This window comes from Notolepis coatsorum, assembly GCF_963971535.1.
Source record: "Notolepis coatsorum genome assembly, chromosome: 1".
NCBI lineage: Eukaryota > Metazoa > Chordata > Actinopteri > Aulopiformes > Paralepididae > Notolepis > Notolepis coatsorum.
In genome coordinates, this window is record NC_140165.1 from 52,729,550 (window position 1) to 52,748,953 (window position 19,404).

The 19,404-nt window shown below is 43.6% G+C and overlaps 1 protein-coding gene across 1 annotated transcript in view; it reads right to left on the reverse strand.

Moving 5' to 3' along the window:
- LOC311231275 (OX-2 membrane glycoprotein-like) overlaps positions 1-19,404 on the reverse strand; it is a 55,781-nt gene that overhangs the window by 23,285 nt on the left and 13,092 nt on the right. The window contains exons 5-6 of the mRNA XM_084317817.1: positions 17,531-17,860; positions 1,913-2,197 (exon numbers count right to left, since the gene is read on the reverse strand). Coding sequence (XP_084173943.1) covers positions 1,913-2,197; positions 17,531-17,860 — 615 coding nt within the window. The remainder of the gene's footprint in view (positions 1-1,912; positions 2,198-17,530; positions 17,861-19,404) is intronic.

Sequence of the window (19,404 nt, forward strand, 5' to 3'; positions counted from 1 at the left end):
TACAGATTATGAACAAGTCAGCAGGAGGGGTACACCTCTGGCAGCTAAGGGTCAGTGGCATTGTTCGAATAGTGTTGACCTTGAGTGTTACAGTAGTAGACTAGTATAGACATTTAGCATGGTAGGTAGTAGTATAAGTATACTAGAATTAGTAGTAAGGTACATACTAGTAAAAGACAATAAGGTTGGTTTCTTTTTCATTTTAATGGTTACTTTAAACATCTTGTTTTTTTGACTGACATTTTAATATTTTGAGCTTTATGTCCAATTCTTGCACAATCTGGGGGTGAAACAACACTGCCCCTGTACTTGTATAACGTGTTTTGTGACAAATAGAGATGTTGACTTCTACTTACCGATTAGTGTCACTGTTTTGCAATGCAAACATCAGCTTGATAAAGCTCTAGAATTGTGTGTGACTTTTCCTTTCATGTATGCGCATCAATTTGTTTGTGTTTCTTAAAAGGAACACGCCAACATTATGGGAAATGCGCTTACTGCTTCTCCAGAGTTAGACAAGAAGGTACATACAAATTTCCTCTTTGTGCGTTCAGTATAAAGCTAGCCTAGCCTAGCTTAGCCTAGCTGTTGGTCAAAAACAGCTCTCCCGGAGTTTTAAGCTAGGCTAGCTGATCCGGATCTGCTTCCATTAATTTGTGCTAAGATAAGATAAGATAAGATAAGGTAAGATAAGATAAGATATTCCTTTATTGATCCCCTTGGGGAAATTCAGGCATCATAGCAGCATGGGGGAGGTACAGGTAGTAGAAGACATACAGGTACAGGTCACAGAATTATAGTACAGTGGAGAAGTAAAAATAAAAATAGAATAAAAAGGCAGTGTAAACAATATACAATATAATTAACTCTGGACATGCGCATATGGGCAACGAGGTGTGAGATGATGGTATGTATGCCTTTTTTTAAATTTTCTTTTAAGATTTATTTTAGCATTTTTACAGCTTTTTCTGGCCACGCAGGGCCGACAGAGGAGAGAGGGAGAACGGGAGGAGAAGTAGGGAAGACACCGGGTGTGGGAAGCGAACTCGGGACGGCCGCTTCACGACTCAGGTGTGCTACTGGAGCCCCCCATCCTCTCAGTTATTTTGCCCTACAATAAATAGTTACAATATATAATCTAATAATCAAAATCTAATCTAATATATAATCAAAAAAGATTCAATGCTAAAATGCTAACTATATGCAACATATAATCTAATAATGCAATAGTCTAAATCGAATCTAATATATAATAAAAAAATATGCTAAATGCTAAAAATATGCTCTGATGAAGTATACAGTATTCACATAAGGTGCGGTATGCATAAGGTAAGTATATTGTCCTTTTAGGTGGGAGTCAGCTACTAGGTTCCTAGTAGTTGGATGTCTGGCAGCAGTCCCTGCCCACTGTTGTGGAGCCTGATGGACGCTGGTAAGCTAGGCTAGCTTGCAACCGGATCACCTTCTACTGAACACACATCATGTTGGCGTGTTCCTTTAATATATATTGATCAAGTATTTGGAAACGGAACAAATTTCACACCACAGCGCACAGTAAGGGGTTTTGGTTTAGACAGTTTCCCATTCAGACACACTATATATTTGAACCCCCTGCAATGACACAGAGACACTGTTCAGTAGCCTACTGAGTCTACTGAATTATAGGTAAATGGTAAATGTGCGCATTTATATAGCGCTTTTATCCAACTCGCTTTACAATTTGTTCCTCACATTTGTACCCATTCACTCACACATTCACACACCGACGGCGGAGGCGACCATGCAAGGTGCCGACCTGCTCATCGGGAGCAGTTAGGGGTTAAGGGTCTTGCTCCAGGACACTTCGAACGACTGCTCTACCTCCCGAGCCACGGTCGCCCCGTTACAGTCACAGTTCCTCTGCACCTCTCACCGTTAGTGTTCAAGGGGACGGACAGGGGTCTCTCCAGGCCCTGGTGGTGCACCACGCACTTGACGGAGCGCTCCTCGATCGTCCCCGGTTGGAGGAGGAGGGTGCTCGTCACCACCGTGGTCCCGTCCCCCTGCTCGTAGGAGGAGGACATGGGCGGTCCCAGCGTCCGGTTGTCCCCCTCCACGTCCCACATGATCTCGGCCGCCGGGCGTGACTGGGCCGTGCAGTTGGCCTCGACGACCCCCGAGGGTGAGGTCACGTAGGTCAACTCCGGGCTGGGCAACACTGAGGGGAGGAAGAAGAAGAGAGTCATAGTGTTAAGAAATACATGTCATGTTGAGAAGAAAAGACTAAGATATGAGTCAGTGTTAAAAAATACATGTCATGTTGAGAAGAAAAGACTAAGATATGAGTCAGTGTTAAAAAATACATGTCATGTTGAGAAGAAAAGTCTAAGATATGAGTCATAGTGTTAAAAAATACATGTCATGTTGAGAAGAAAAGTCTAAGATATGAGTCATAGTGTTAAAAGATACATCTCATGTTGAGAAGAAAAGACTAAGATATGAGTCATAGTGTTAAGAAATACATGTCATGTTGAGAAGAAAAGACTAAGATATGAGTCATAGTGTTAAAAGATACATGTCATATGAGAAGAAAAGACTAAGATATGAGTCATAGTGTTAAAAAATACATGTCATGTTGAGAAGAAAAGACTAAGATATGAGTCATAGTGTTAAAAAATACATGTCATATTGAGATGAAAAGACTAAGATATGAGTCAGTGTTAAAAAATACATGTCATATTGAGATGAAAAGACTAAGATATGAGTCAGTGTTAAAAAATACATGTCATGTTGAGAAGAAAAGACTAAGATATGAGTCAGTGTTAAAGACATGTCATATTGAGAAGAAAATACTAAGATATGATATGAGTCATAGTGTTAAAGACATGTCATGTTGAGAAGAAAAGATGTATACTGTATGTCAGGAAAATTATCACCATGTGACCCTTTGGGCCAATAAGATTAGATTCAAATGTATGTCATCATACAGCACAAGTACAGTACAACAAAAAGAGGTTTGGCCTCCAACCAGAGTGCAAATGTAACAGTAAAGTGCAATAGTATACAATGTACAGGTGATTAACAGTAATAATAGTAAGAGTAGTGCTAATCAGATGTATGCAAATCACCTGCTAACTCCTGTAACCTATGTAAATGACATGACTTCTTTCATGCTCTGATTAACATTAGGCCGAAAGGTTAGCATGTTTATTTGTCATATGGCCAGAATAAATATGTGAAATTATGTTATAGCCATAACTCACATATTGTATCAGCAAAAGTCCAAAACAAACGCCGCAACCTGGAGTTGAACCAACTCATGAACCAAGTCATGCAGTCACGGGCGAGTGCTCTCACCACTATCTGACTATGATTATGGTTAGAGTTGAGGTTAGTTTTAACATTCTCTTAACGGTTATGGGTTAAGACATAAAGTTAGGGTTAAGGTTCGGGCTGCATGCTCGCACATACACACACATACACACACACACACATTATTGTCTCTGCATTCCGCTAGATTCGGCCTGCCCTCTCTACTAGACAATTAAGCATTACATCACTCGCAGGAGTGTGTTATAGGAATTAGATTGCCTAGGGGTGGTTGTTAGGCCTGACGCGCAGGCCGCAGGCATGATCTAATTCCTATAACACACAACTACAAGTGGTGTACTGTCTTTTATACAATGGCCGAATTCACCCAACCTTATTGCTATAGAATAAACACGCGGTAATTGAAGCATAATGGAGATTTATTCACAAAACCATCCACAGAGAAAGTAGATCCAATAGTAGATCCATTAGTAGACACCAGAGGGAGCTCCACAAACCATGTTAAACCCAGATAGACAGTACTGCTACATCTATACATTTATGACATACCAGATTTACAAATACAGTACTGTTTTTGTAGGGTGATTATGGTTTATTTACATTGAGGTTCTGGGGTCACGTGGAGTGTGTTATACGAAATACCCCCCCCTCCACCCCACCTACCAATCTCCTACCTACCAACCTCCTCCAATGTACAGTTTCTTCGTCAAATGTATATACTCTTTTTTAGACTCTTCTTGTATCACAAACAGTACTGTATTTGTAAATCTGGTATGTCATAAATGTATAGATGTAGCAGTACTGTCTATCTGTATGTCATGTATGTCATATATGTTATGATGCATTGAAAATGGGGGACCCTGATGTAAACAAGACAAAAGTCTTTCTCTGGTCTGCATCCCCTTAACAATTGTGTGTATTGAGCTGTACTGTATTGTACCCATTCTGCAATCTGTTAATAACATTTTCAATCAATCAATCAATCAATCAATGACAAATCCCAGACCAGCACAGAGTACAATATAGCACACAGGGGACAGAGGAGCACAAGAAGAGATACAAGGGGGAGGGGGCAAGATAAAATTACATGGGAGTGTGTGAGTTAGGGTGTGGGAAAAGTTTATTGGTTTTTAGTTGGGCCTTAAATGTCTCCAGCGAAGGGGCAGATCGGATCTCCAGGGGTAGATGGTTCCACAGCTTGGGGGCCACGGCCTTGAAAGAGCGATCGCCTCTCTTTTTGAGTCTGGTGCGGGGGGGGGGGGTGATTGGTTGGATGATCTTAGTGACCTGGGTGCCGAGTAGGGGGTGATGAGCTCTGTGATGTATAGGGGTGCTGCACCCGATAGTGCCTTAAGGGTCAGGAGGAGGATGTTAAAATCTATTCTAAGTGGGACTGGGAGCCAGTGTAGGGAGGCTATAACTGGTGAAATGTGTTCTCTCTTTTTGGTAGTCAAGTGTCAAGTCAAGTGAGCTTTATTAATTTATATAGCATGTTTACAATGACTAAAAGCCAACCAAAGGACCCTGATGTAAACAAGATGAAAGTCTTTCTCTGGTCTGCATCCCCTTAACAATTGTATGTATTGAGCTGTACTGTACTGTACCCATTCTGCAATCTGTTAATAACGTTTTCAATCAATCAATCAATCAATCAATCAATCAATCAATCAATCAATCAATGACAAATCCCAGACCAGTCAGTCTGGAGACAACACACTGTCACAGACTGTATCTGTGTGTGTGAGTGTGTGTATATGCAGGGTTCGAATTATCACCTGAGAGCTATGGGGGCCCCCTGAATTATTTTTTTTTACAATTTTTTTCCTGAAATTGTGGCTGTTTTCGAAGTCATATTTAGAGGAATATCTCATTAGGATTAGTCTAATACTAAGTAATAATGACATCACACAACAGTCTAATCATTAGACTATTGTGTGATGTCATTATTCAGTCTCATTCTTAACCATCAATATTTGTTCATTTTCTTACTCACCTCTGATATATAATGCCATATTTACTTATTTGCATTTTGCATCTGATAAAATACAACAATTTAATTTGAAAAATTAGACCAAATTTATGAACTTGAATTAACATTTATTTGTCTCTGCACTTATAAATCAAAAACTAACAAAATAATCTAATGGAAAATAAATAGTTGTATGGCACAACAGCAGCATTTATCATGATACAGTAAGTAACATTATCATCTGATAATAAAATGAACATAAAATAAATACTTGTATAAATCTAAATAAATAATGTTTTGTGGCAATGTGCTCTATGATCTGTGCATAAGAATGATCGGATCGGTGAGCTGGCCCGACTGTCGCACCGTTCAACTCATTAAGTGTCATAAGGGGGTTCAATTTGGTATACGGCAACCTTTCTTTAGCAACAGTATATGCTGCCCTGAATGAACTGGCTGTCTCCTTGAGCAAAGCAGATGTGATTTCGCTAACTTTTTTTGGAAGCACTTCCTTCTGGTTTTGACTTTCTATTTCTATAGCTTGCTTATGAGCAATGCTATCACTGTGCAAGTATATTTTCTTCCTCAACTTCTTGCTCTGAGAGCTAGTCACAGTCCCATTCATCCACTGCTCTGCCAAATGGGTTCCAAATGATTTATTTAACAATGTCTTGGCGTTTTTACATGGAAGGCTTAGGCAGCCAATGCATCCCTCCTTGGCAAATAACCAGCTACTGTATATTTATTTTTCCAAAGGTTCCACTGACTCGGACCCCAGCATTGTGGTGGTTGAGTAGCAGCACAGTCCAGGTCTAGTGGTGGAGACTCGGGTCTGGCAGTGGCAACCGGCGCGGTAACAATAATAGGCGCACTGCGCACAGGAGCAGCAGAGCTAACACTAGTACTAGCACTAGCAGTGTCAACTTCAGTGACAGTAGCGCTGCTAGCTGCTGCACTAACAGCGTCAGTCTTTGGCCTTTTTATAAAACCAAAGCTGTCCAGCTTTGTACAGCCTTGCGGTGGGTTGAGCCTTTTTTTTGGCGGCATGTGGCGTACTGTTTAGTGTTTATGTTTTCAGTTGCAGGACACGGACCAGCAGCTTTCTGTTTACAGCAGCTGCTTGCTGCTTCTTCTTCACTAGGTTGGAGTAGCGTTAAACTTATGGGCGACGCTCATGGGCGACGCATAGCGGCTTGGAGGTGAAATGCAGCCTATTCCACAACATTAATTACTCTGTTATTTTAAAAACTGAAAAGAAAAATATGATCTATTAACAATTTATTTAGGTAACACAAATAATACTAATTCGTACATAAAAAAAAAGAAAAAAAAGAAAAGATTATATAATTTTTTTTAGAGACCCCCACAGGGGGTCTTGACTATGGGGGCTCAGACTCTAGCTATGGGGGCTGAGCCCCCATTGGCCCCCTCATAATTCGAACACTGTTTGTCTGTGCGTATCTGTGTCTGTGTGTATGTCTGGCTTGTTTGGCTGTGGTTGGGAAGGCACGAAATGGGTGTACGCACACACTGTATCAATACACATACACACACAGAGGCCCTGTGTCTAGAAAACAGTGAACCACTCATCCCTGGGCTTTCACCCAAATTAATCACCCCTTCAATGATGAACAGCATTTCAAAAAGCTTTTCCGAAGCAGGCATCGATATGAGTTTCTTCTCTGCCAATGGCACTCGATGGATGTGGCTGGATCACTTAGATCAATTTACATTGAGAAATCACGATCAAACTTGCAGTGTACAGAAACGGAGGAAGCGATGGAGAAAAAGAAGACGTTTCTAACATGATGGTCGAGAGATTTTCTGCTGAAGCTTTTCACGTAGCGTTCAAATAATCTTTTCACAGAAACATCCACCTGTCAATGCTCACAGTCAGTGGGAGGGATCCTCTACAAATGGGGGCTCACAGGAAACAGTGGTTCTCGAAGTTTTTTGTGTGAGGGTGGACCCATATTTAAAAAAAACTATTTGTCTTGAGTTGAGGTTGTTAAATATGATTAAGTCCAGAATTCCATAGCTATTCTATACTGCAGTTGAGGAGATAGTGGAGAAAGTTAAGTCCCAGAATAGTCACTTATATTATTCTGTCACTTCTAGTGAACGGTGAAGTCCTCCGGTTTTCCTGGGGACCCCCTGGAACCCCCCTCAAGGACCCCTAGGGGAGTGCTTCTCAAACAATTTCACGTCAAGGACCCCCAAATAGACACGTAATAGGTCAGGGATCCCCATTTGATAAAGTCTTGTTCCAGCGAGCCCCATCTGAGAAGATATTTGTTAGATATTAATTATTCCAGAATGACATAACTGTCTAAGTGAAAGAATAGCACTTGTTTTTCAATGTGTACATAATGTAAATATCTGTAGATGACAGCATCTACTCTGACAGATCTATAGATCTTAACACTAGCACAGTCGACAAGGGGTCAAATGACCCCTAGGCATTTTCAATAAATGTATCCTCGTCACTCTGTCGAGCTCCAGCTCTGTCACTCAATGACTTTTCCTAAAAGTACCCGTTTTATCTGGCAAAGTTTCTGAAATTTCAAAATGACTTCAGGAAAATGTAATTAGAACGTTATTCCACATATGGGCCGTTGGAACAGACGAAAGTCACAGCACTTTGTGAGCATCTAGTGCAGGGGTGGCCAACCCGTGGCTCGCAAGCTGCATGTGGCTCTTTGCCCGTCAATGTGTGGGTCTTCCATCCAAAAAAAAAAAAAAATAATATATATTTTTTTACGTTTAAAAAAATATATACCGGTAATAATAATAATTTTATGTCACTCAAACCTACATTTCATTGTGGTAAACCTCATATTTTTATATTCAGAGGTAGTTATATAGTTTACACTGTTTATTTTTCTCATATTTCTCATATAAGCTGTCGGGTCATCTGACCCATTCCTGGCGGGAATTAGTGCCATTTTCTCCATGGCTGTGCTAGTGTTAAATAGAGGAGACAGCTAGTGTGTGTTTTCACGTTAGACAGGGATAGAGCCACAGAGCAGGGTGTGTGAGTGCCAAGGTCGTCGGCCGAGGTGTTAACATCAACAGAGGTAGCAGGCCGCTGGTAGGGAAGATTTGGTCAGAGAGAGAGAGCCGTTGCTATGGCTCACAGCCGTTGCTAGGGAAATACACTTTATAGCTGGGAGCTCTTCCGGTTTGACTCAGACTAGGAAACGAAGCTGACGGGTAGACACATTGACAGAGAGACAGAGCAATAGCTGGAGGGTGTTGGAGGGGCCTCCCCCCCCCCTCCTTAGCCTTGAGGTAACTAGCTTCGGCTAACAGGGAAGGCTTTTGGCTAACCACTAGGCCTCAACCATCTTCGAACTGATAGCAGGAGAGACTGGTAGATTTAAGGAATTCAATAGACCTTCAAAGACTTTTCCGAACTGTTTTCCATCTGGTATAGAGGCTGGGTGGCGCAGCGGACATTGCACCCATCACCAACGCAAGAGACACCGGGTTCGACTCCGGCTGTCGGCGTTGCCTCCGGCTTTGGCCGGCCGTCATACTAACTCAATTGGCAGAGTTAGCGGGTGGAAGTCGATGGGTGGTAATCTGGACGTTGTGGACAGTGACTCCTACAGGTCGGTTGGGGGATGCTTGCACAGCAGAGACAGGAAAATAGCCGGGGTAGTGTGAGCCTCCCACACGTTACACCTCGCCAAATGAGAGTCCGTGCTGGCAGGTGAAAAGATGTGACAGGCTGCCTCCACATGTATCGGAGGGGACATGTGATGCAAGGCTTCTATCCTCCCTACAACCGACCAGTGGGGGGCATATGCGAGCAACATCCAAGACAGGGGAGGGGAGATTTGGCACGGCTAAATTGGGATTGGAGAAAAATAGAAAGAGGATAAAAAGTGGATTAAAAAAAAAAGAAAAAAACTTAAACCTCAAGGAAAAAGACAAGTTTTCGAGTTAATTCTTTGTACAGGTGCATTGACAGGGTGGAACAGTGTTACAGCCAGTACGGGGAAGGTCGACTTCCAAGTAAGATAACCATAACAGATAACAACACAACGCAGAAACTTCACGGAACCTCAGGTGACGAGTTGATTACTGGCTGATAACCCTGAAAATCCAACATAAGTGTCTATACTGTAGTTGGGGAGATAAGAGAGGAGATAGAGAAGTCATTTTCATGCATTCTCTCATTGGACTGAATAAAATTCTAGTGAAATTAAACCCTCTTGAGGACCCTTGGGGGTCCCCGGACCCCACACTGAGAACCACTGCCTTAGGGGACCCCACACTGAGAACCACTGTCTTAGGGGACCCCACACTGTGAGAACCACTGCCTTAGGGGACCCCACACTGTGAACAGATAACCACTGTCTTAGGGGACCCCACACTGTGAGAACAGAACCACTGTCTTAGGGGACCCCCCACTGAGAACCACTGTCTTAGGGGACCCCCCACTGAGAACCACTGTCTTAGGGGACCCCACACTGTGAGAACCACTGTCTTAGGGGACCCCCCACTGTGAACAGATAACCACTGTCTTAGGGGACCCCCCACTGAGAACCACTGTCTTAGGGGACCCCCCACTGTGAGAACAGATAACCACTGTCTTAGGGGACCCCACACTGTGAGAACAGATAACCACTGTCTTAGGGGACCCCACACTGTGAGAACCACTGTCTTAGGGGACCCCACACTGTGAGAACCACTGTCTTAGGGGACCCCACACTGTGAGAACTACTGTCTTAGGGGACCCCACACTGTGAAAACCACTGTCTTAGGGGACCCCACACTGTGAGAACCACTGTCTTAGGGGACCCACACTGTGAGAACAGAACCACTGTCTTAGGGGACCCCCCACTGTGAGAACAGAACCACTGTCTTAGGGGACCCCCCACTGTGAGAACAGAACCACTGTCTTAGGGGACCCCACAATGTGAGAACCACTGTCTTAGGGGACCCCCCACTGTGAGAACAGAACCACTGTCTTAGGGGACCCCTCACTGTGAGAACAGAACCACTGTCTTAGGGGACCCCACAATGTGAGAACCACTGTCTTAGGGGACCCCCCACTGTGAGAACAGAACCACTGTCTTAGGGGAGTAAGGGGACCCCACACTGTGAGAACCACTGTCTTAGGGGACCCCACACTGTGAACAGATAACCACTGTCTTAGGGGACCCCACACTGTGAACAGATAACCACTGTCTTAGGGGACCCCACACTGAGAATCACTGTCTTAGGGGACCCCACACTGTGAGAACCACTGTCTTAGGGGACCTCACACTGTGAACAGATAACCACTGTCTTAGGGGACCCCACACTGTGAGAACCACTGTCTTAGGGGACCTCACACTGTGAACAGATAACCACTGTCTTAGAGGACCCCACACTGAGAATCACTGTCTTAGGGGACCCCACACTGTGAGAACCACTGTCTTAGGGGACCTCACACTGTGAACAGATAACCACTGTCTTAGGGGACCCCACACTGTGAGAACAGAACCACTGTCTTAGGGGACCCCCCACTGAGAACCACTGTCTTAGGGGACCCCCCACTGAGAACCACTGTCTTAGGGGACCCCACACTGTGAACAGATAACCACTGTCTTAGGGGACCCCACACTGAGAACCACTGTCTTAGGGGACCCCACACTGTGAGAACAGAACCACTGTCTTAGGGGACCCCACACTGTGAGAACAGAACCACTGTCTTAGGGGACCCCACACTGTGAACCACTGCGCGAGAAGACTGTGATTTATCATGTAGCTGAGCACAGTGGCGGCATCTCAGCTGCCAAGCACAAGCACAAGCACACTTATTACACACACTGCTGTAACATATACCTTGTTATTGTATAGTTTGTATAGATATAATATACGTTGTGTATTATGTTTAGTTTATAGTTTTAGTTTAGTTATAGTTTATATGTATAGTTATAGCTTATAGTTATAGTTTGTATAGATATAATATACGTTGAGTATTATGTTTAGTTTATAGTTTTAGTTTATAGTTATAGTTTATATGTATAGTTATAGCTTATAGTTATAGTTTGTATAGATAGAATATATACGTTGTGTACTATGTTTACAAATCTACTACGGTTGAGGAGCCGGGAAAAGCAAGCATTGCATGTTTTTCAGAATGTGTGTAGGCCTACATTAAAAAAAGCTGTGACAATAAAAGAAAATAAAGAATCTGAAAGAAGAAGAAAGGGGCAGGGGGTTTAGCGCTGTACTCACCACGGGACAGGCAACAAGGTCTCCAGAGCCCGTCAGAACAGTAGCTTAATGACCCACTCGCTCAACCCCAGGCCGCCTGTCGTCTGTTTATACATCGAGCTTCCCTTTCCTGCACTATATCACACACAAGCGTGCGCCTGTAAGCACGCACACTCAAACTTAAGCGTGTGAGAACACACACATACCTAAGATGAAGCACACACACACACACACACACACACACACACACACACACACACACACACACACACACACACACACACACACACACACACACACACACACACACACACACACACACACACACACACACACACACACACACACACACACACACACACACACACACACACACACACACACACACACACACACTTCACCTCAGCATTCCGTTCCAGACCCCACGTCATTGAGTGACCTGAGGGGTAGAGAACACTTTCATATCCCTTCCACTTCATTCAAACCTGTCCTGGAACTTTATTCTTTACAAACCGCTTACAAAAAGAAAGTACTAGTTTCCTGTAGATCTTAAAGGGACAGGTCACCTTTTCTTTTAAGAAGCCCTTCTAATTTACCATAAACTGGGATATACTGTATAGGGCTGTCTTAAATACTTCGAAGCTTCGAAGCTTCGTTCGATGGCACAAGCTTCAAAAAAAAAAAAAAAATCGAAGTAAAAAAAAAAAAAAAAAAAAAAAAATTCAATTTTTTTGAATGGTTTTTTTTTTTTTATTATTCTGTGTGTGTGTGTGTGTGCATGGGGCCATTGGGTGGGGCCGGGGGACAAATACACTGGAGGAAAGTAACCCAGCTCAGCACTGCCCAAATTATATCATCACTATTGCCTGTTTGAAGGATATCATCCTCAAACACATATACACCACCTACACGCCTATTCTCAGTCCTTGCCCCACAATGGTGGAATGAACTACCCACCCCAGTTAGGACAGCCGAATCCCATCCAATCTTTCGCCGTCGACTAAAGACGCACTTCTTCAACCATTATCTGAAATAAAATTTAAAAAAATTAAATAAAAGAAATCTAACCCTAACTAACCTTACTGTCATGCACTTGTCCTAATAAACGAACCTACACTGTAACACGCAACACTTTGATGAATATTGTTACTCAGCTGATAGAGTTGTATCCTTCCTGATGACCTGTCGTACAGAACTTGTAAGTCGCTTTGGATAAAAGCGTCAGCTAAATGACTAAATGTAAATGTGAATGTAAATGCGTAGAATTCCACACATAAGAAAGAAAGATACTGGGATGAATAAACAAAATAGGAAATAAAATGTAGAAATGCATGCAATACATAAATAAATATGAATCTCCATATATGAAATAGAACATTTAGATAAGGTGCTACTGAGATGTTTTGGTGAGTTCTTTGTTTTTTTGTGGAAGTAGCCCTTCTTAAAAATGCATGAACATTCACTGATAATTGGTCTGTAGTGGAGTCTACAAGGTCTACATTGCCGGACCATGTAGAATCCGGACCTTGTAGACTGACATAATTCTGTGCATAGTTTAGTCTACACAGGCCATATTTCAAATAATCAAAATCTTACTTCATTCATCTTAAACATTCTTGATTTGGGGGATTGGTAGTTCCCATGAAATCTGAAGTTGTTCAAACGACAACAGCGATCCACCTTGAATTAAATCACACAGCCGTGTTGGCTGCGTCACAGTCACGAAAGGGGTTACTTAATTCATTAATCCAATCCACTTCGATTTTTTTTTATTCTAAGCTTCGAATTAAAATCGAAGCTCGGCCCCGAAGCTTCGATTGCCAAAAAATAATTCGAAGGTCAGCCCTACACTTGTGTTTTAGTTATAATTTGCAAGTAGGAATTGAGGACCTCAGAGGAAGAACCATAGAGACTCTTAAGTATTCAGAGGAACAATGTTTTCAATCTTTATTATCTAAAGATGATAAGTTATGTACACTATGTTGTGTACACTCATAGTTAAAGACAGTAGATGTTGAGTAGTTTATTTTCTAAAGATGGTAAGTTAGAGTGTTGTGTTCATTCATAGTTAAAGACAGTAGAGGTTGAGTACTTTATTATCTAAAGATTGTAAGTTAGAGTGTTGTGTTCATTCATAGTTAAAGACAGTAGAGGTTGAGTACTTTATTATCTAAAGATGGTAAGTTATAGTGTTGTGTTCAGTCATAGTTAAAGACAGTAGAGGTTGAGTAGTTTATTGTGATATAATCACATTCACACTCCAAGTGATTTAGATTAACTTCGCAACTGCAAATACATGGGCTGTTCAAAACAGACTTATATGGTTCTTCAGTGCAAGGGTTAAATTGTTATTATCTGTTAGCAATGCTAATGGAAGTGAATGGGGTCCCAAAGCCATGTCTCTGGAAAGACAAATACATGTTTGAGTCTTTCTATTCAGTTAGGAAGCTGTTTGGAAGGAGCCGCTTGGACGGTATGACGGTATTACGGTATACCAGGGTATTTAGAAATCCCGACGGTATTGAAAATCAATACCGTCCGTCACCGTCAAAATCACAGATGCGCTTCAACTTCTATTACAGTGAAACAGAGTTTTGAGTGTAGTGCACACACGCGCCAGCAGAGGGTGAGACCAGGCGTCCTCACTAGTGGAGCGAGTGGGTCACAACAGTGTTCACGTTTTACGGTAATGTTGCGACAGTGCTGTGAAAATACCGTAAAGTGTTGTGACGAGAGTTGGTGTGTGTTGTTGTGGTGCACTGGTGGAGCAAGCAAATAATCCGTCTCTTATTATATGTGAACTAAAGAGTACAAGGTTTACACAACAGCCCCCAGCCGCCTTTTTATTGTATTTGTACCGTCCTGTACTATCCGCTGTCAGCTGTTTATCTCTCTCTGTGAGCTACTGAGCTTGATTAACTAGCGTTAGCTCACGTTAACTAGCGTTAGCTCTGCGGCTAATCTTAGATTACCCTGAACTAAATCAATGACTAGGTTATAAAGCATTCGAGTAGTTTTCACTGCACATAGAAGTAGCCAAACAACGGGAGCATTTCGGGAGCATATGACCAAAACCCAGGCAATTTCTAGCCCTTAGCGAATCAAATAGTCTGCCATGGCTAGGCTAGATGCTAACGCAGTAACGCTAACGGTGCGGGCTTCTGACTACTACCATTCTGAGAGCTGACGATGATTTGTTTACTTGGTAACACGGGTTGCCCCCCCCCCCCCCCCCCCCCCACTGATGAAAATGAAAGTCATACGTCAAATACCGTACACCGGGGTATTATGTAATAAAGGTATGACGGTGTGAAAAAAAGGATACCGCCCAAGCCCCGTATATGATTTTTCAGTGACATGCTATCGGACCCTATTCTACTTCTAAGACTAGCATAAACAGATGCAAGCAGTTTCTGCTACCAATATCTCAAACACTCAACATAAATCTATCCATCTCAGAACAATACTCGTTACTCAAGTTACTCTATACTCGAGACACAAGTTATTTTCCACAGACTGATCAGTCTCCACATGTAAGTGATGGTCACTGGCTACCAGCAGATATTTCCTGCTCACCGCTTGACCTCTTGTGAACCCTTCCACCTCCTAGCACCACATGGCCCAAACTAGAATTGCGGCCAGAGAGACGTAGCACCAATGCTACTAAACCGCCCTCGAGACATTTGGGAGCACGGCAGGTAGACTGAGGAGATTCGATGACCACCAGTCTAATGCTAACTATGCTAAAGTTAGCTATGGCTCACTCAGAAGTCTGGCAAAACCGGAGGTTCCCAGTTCAATGTTGTCACCAAAACAAAAAACAAAAAAGCTTCTTCCCCACTGCCATACGGACACTGAACTCCCTGTAGCAACCCCCCTACCTCTGCTGTTATGGACATAAACTGTGATATTGTGGTCTTTGTAATTATGTATTGTTGTGGCTGAGAAGTCGTTAACACAGCAGGAGACGATTTTTCCAATTTCAACAAGCAATTTTATTTAAAGAAAGAAAGTTTAACAGCAGAGCTATGGATCTAGCAGACGGTCACCACAGCTGAACAAAAACACTCTCACCTCCCAAACCCCGTGCCCCCCAGATAATACCTTCCCAGCCCTGCCCCAACATGACAGATATGATGACGTGACATATTATATCAGATATGACATGACGTACATTAAGATGACACATAGATTTAACATCGAAGAGAGATAAAGCTGGAGTCTGGAGTCAAGATTAGTGAAAGAGAAAATGAGTGTGTGTGTGTGAATGTGAAAATGAGTGTGTGTGTGTGTGTGAATGTGAAAGAGTATATGTGTGTGTGTGTGTGAATGTGAAAGAGTATATGTGTGTGTGTGAAAGAGAGAACAAGATGTGATGTACAAGATTAAAAGCACAAGATGTGATGTACTGAAATGTCTATCTGTCCCTATCTTAAAGTTGTTTTAAGAACATCAGCCGGACTGTCGCCCTAGTGTCTTTCAGTACTGCTAGTTGACCTATATTAAACTAGTCCACTCCATATACACATTTTCCACAACAGTATCTATGTATTTAACTGCATGTAGTATGTATGTATTGTAAGTGATGTTATATGTTCTATGTTGGAACAATGCTGTAATGCACTGAAAGCTAATTCCACCAGCCTGGCTGGGTGGTCATTAAAGAATCTGATCTAATCTAATGGTCGCCTCCGCCGTCGGTGTGTGAATGTGTGAGTGAATGTGTAAAATGTGAGGAACAAATTGTAAAGCGCTTTGGATAAAAGCGCTATATAAATGCAGCCATTTGCCATTTATGTTGTAGTCGTGGTGACGGCCTGCACATTATGTACAATCCCTTCACAGACATGGATGCCTCTAGATATCAATCACCATGCAACCAATCCAAACCACAGCAAATTAAGTGTCTCTCCAGACCTTAACCCTTTCACAACCACACTACAGAAGGTTAACCCTTTCACTACCACACTACAGACACTATTTGTCGTGTGGCAGTGAAAGGGCTAACCTTCTGTATTGTCGCAGTGAAAGGGTTAACCCTTTGTCGTGTGGCAGTGAACGGGTTAACATTATGTAGTGTGGTAGTGAAAGGGTTAACCTTCTGCCGTGTGGTAGTGACAGGGTTAACCTTCTGCCGTGTGGTAGTGACAGGGTTAACCTTCTGTAGTGTGGTAGTGAAAGGGTTAACCTTCTGTAGTGTGGTAGTGAAAGGGCTAACCTTCTGTATTGGCGCAGTGAAAGGGTTAACCATTTGGTAGTGTGTGGTAGTGAAAGGGTTTTAACCCTTTGTCGTGTGGCAGTGAAAGGGTTAACGTTCTGTATCGTTTCAGTGAAAGGGTTAACAATTTGGTAGTGGGTGGTAGTGAAAGGGTTAACGTTCTGTATCGTCACAGTGAAAGGGTTAAGCCTTTGGCAGTGTGGTAGTGAAAGGGTTAAACCGGCGCTCATGCGACTTTGGACCTGGCCATCGCGAGACTACAGTGCTAATACAGTGCATAGCAACCCCCCCCCTACCTCTGTTGCTATGGACATGGACATAAACTGTGATATTGTGGTCTTTGTAATTATGTATTTATGTATTTAACTGCATGTAGTATGTATGTATTGTAAGTAGGGATGCTCGATATTGGCTTTTTTACCGATACCGATATACCGATATTGTCCAACTCTTAATTTCCGATACCGATATCAACCATTACATATGTCTTGTTGTGGAATTAACATAACATTATGCATACTTTTGACAATAAATCAAATCAGAATTTTTTCTTACTTGCTTGCCTGGGTAAATAAAGGTTATAGAAATGTAAAAAACCGATACCGATATTTTCCGATATCACATTTTAATGCCAATATCGGCCGATAATATCGGTAGGCCGATAATATCGGACATCCTTAATAGTAAGTGATGTTATATGTTCTATGTTGGAACAATGCTGTAATGCACTGAAAACAAATTCCACCAGCCTGGCTGGGTGGTCATTAAAGAATCTGATCTAATCTAATCCGCACGACGACGCGCATGCTCCCCACACTCACCGTAGACGGAGAGGCAGGCCGTGGCCCTCCTGGTGCCCTCGGGGTAGGTGTGGAACTCGCAGGTGTAGCAGCCCTCGTCCTCCATCCGGACCGAGGCGATGGTGAGCCGGGTGTCCCCCAGCGAGGCGCTCAGGCCCACCCTGCCCCGGTAGGGCTCCACCACGGCCGGCCGGCCCCCCTTGGCGAACGAGGCCACGCTGGTGGTGTCGCCCTGCTCCGCCGTCTTGAGCCACAGGACCTGCCTCACCCTCTCGGGGAGACTGTACCAGCAGGACAGCGTGGCCGGTCTGCCGCTGATGGCCGTCTTGTTCCCCTCCAGGCCCACGTTCACTGGCGAGGACAGATATGGGAAGGGGGGAGGTCATGTGATTGGGTGGATTGTGATGTTATCATTTACATTTAGTCATTTAGCTGACGCTTTTATCCAAAGCGACTTACAAGTTCTGTACGACAAGTCATCAGGAAGGGCACAACTCTATCAGCTGAGTAACAATGTTCATCAAAGTGTTGAGTGTTACAGTAGGTTAGTTTATTAGGACAAGTGCATGACAGTAAGGTTAGTTAGGGTTAGATATCTTTTTATTTTTTTTTATTTTTTTTTATTTCAGATAATGGTTGAAAAAGTGCGTCTTTAGTCGACGGCGAAAGATTGGACGGGTTTCGGCTGTTCTAACTGGGGTGGGTAGTTCATTCCACCATTGTGGGGCAAGGACTGAGAATAGGCCGCTTCTCCTTGATGACCCTCCCGGAACTCGGATAGGAGTAGGTCTGAGGCGGCCAGAAGATGCAGAGCGTAGGGGTCTTGAGGGTGTGTAGTTAGAGACCATTGACCGGAGGTAGGCGGGAGCGGTTCCCTTTGCCGCACGGTATGCCAGGTCGAGGGCCTTGAAGCGGATTCGTGCAGCAATGGGGAGCCAGTGCAGGTCTCTAAGAAGTGGGGTGACATGGGCCGACTTCGGTAGGTTTGAGATCAGGCGGGCCGCTGCGTTCTGAATTAGTTGAAGAGGCTTGGTGGCAGTGGCCGGGAGGCCAACGAGCAGTGCGTTGCAGTAGTCGAGGCGGGAGATGACTGTTGATTGGACGAGGAGTTGGGTGGCTTCTTTTGTCAGGAAGGGGCGGATTCTTCTGACGTTGCTCAGGAGGAATCTGCAGGTTCTGGTTGTCGTTGCGATGTGAGCAGAGAAGTTCAACTGGTCGTCGAGGACAACACCAAGGTTCTTGGCGGTCGGGGACGCGGTCACAGCTGCATTCTCGACTGTGATGGAAAGGTCGGTCAGGGGGGAGCAATTCTGTTTGGCTTAGGTTCAGTTTGAGGTGGTTGGTCGTCATCCAGGCGGAGATGTCGGACAGACAGGCCAAGATCCGCTCAGAGAGCAGGGGGCGGGTGGCCGACAGGGTCCCTCTCCATGACACTTGGTAGGAGCGGCCATTGAGGTATGATAACAGCCATGTCAGCGCAGAGCCAGCCACTCCCATTCCTGCGAGGGCCGCGAGGAGGATCTGATGGTTGACTGTGTCGAAGGCTGCAGATAGATCTAGTTATGGACCTAGTGTGTAGAAAACTGTGCGATTGGAGTGATTTGAGTGTACAGCCCGGTCTGGCAGGGGAGCGACACCTGTCTGGCTTCTCCATCCCTATGTATCGTTGCCTATCTATTTACACAGTGGGTTGTGGTGCCATTAGGGGTCATGTGGTAGGGTATGTAGCATCTATCTATCTACATGTTGGGTTGTGGTGTCATTAGGGGTCATGGTAGGGTATGTAGCATCTATCTATCTACATGTTGGGTTGTGGTGTCATTAGGGGTCATGGATAGGGTATGTAGCATTGATGTCAATACCTGCATGTTAGACTTTCCAATGGGAAAGGCAAT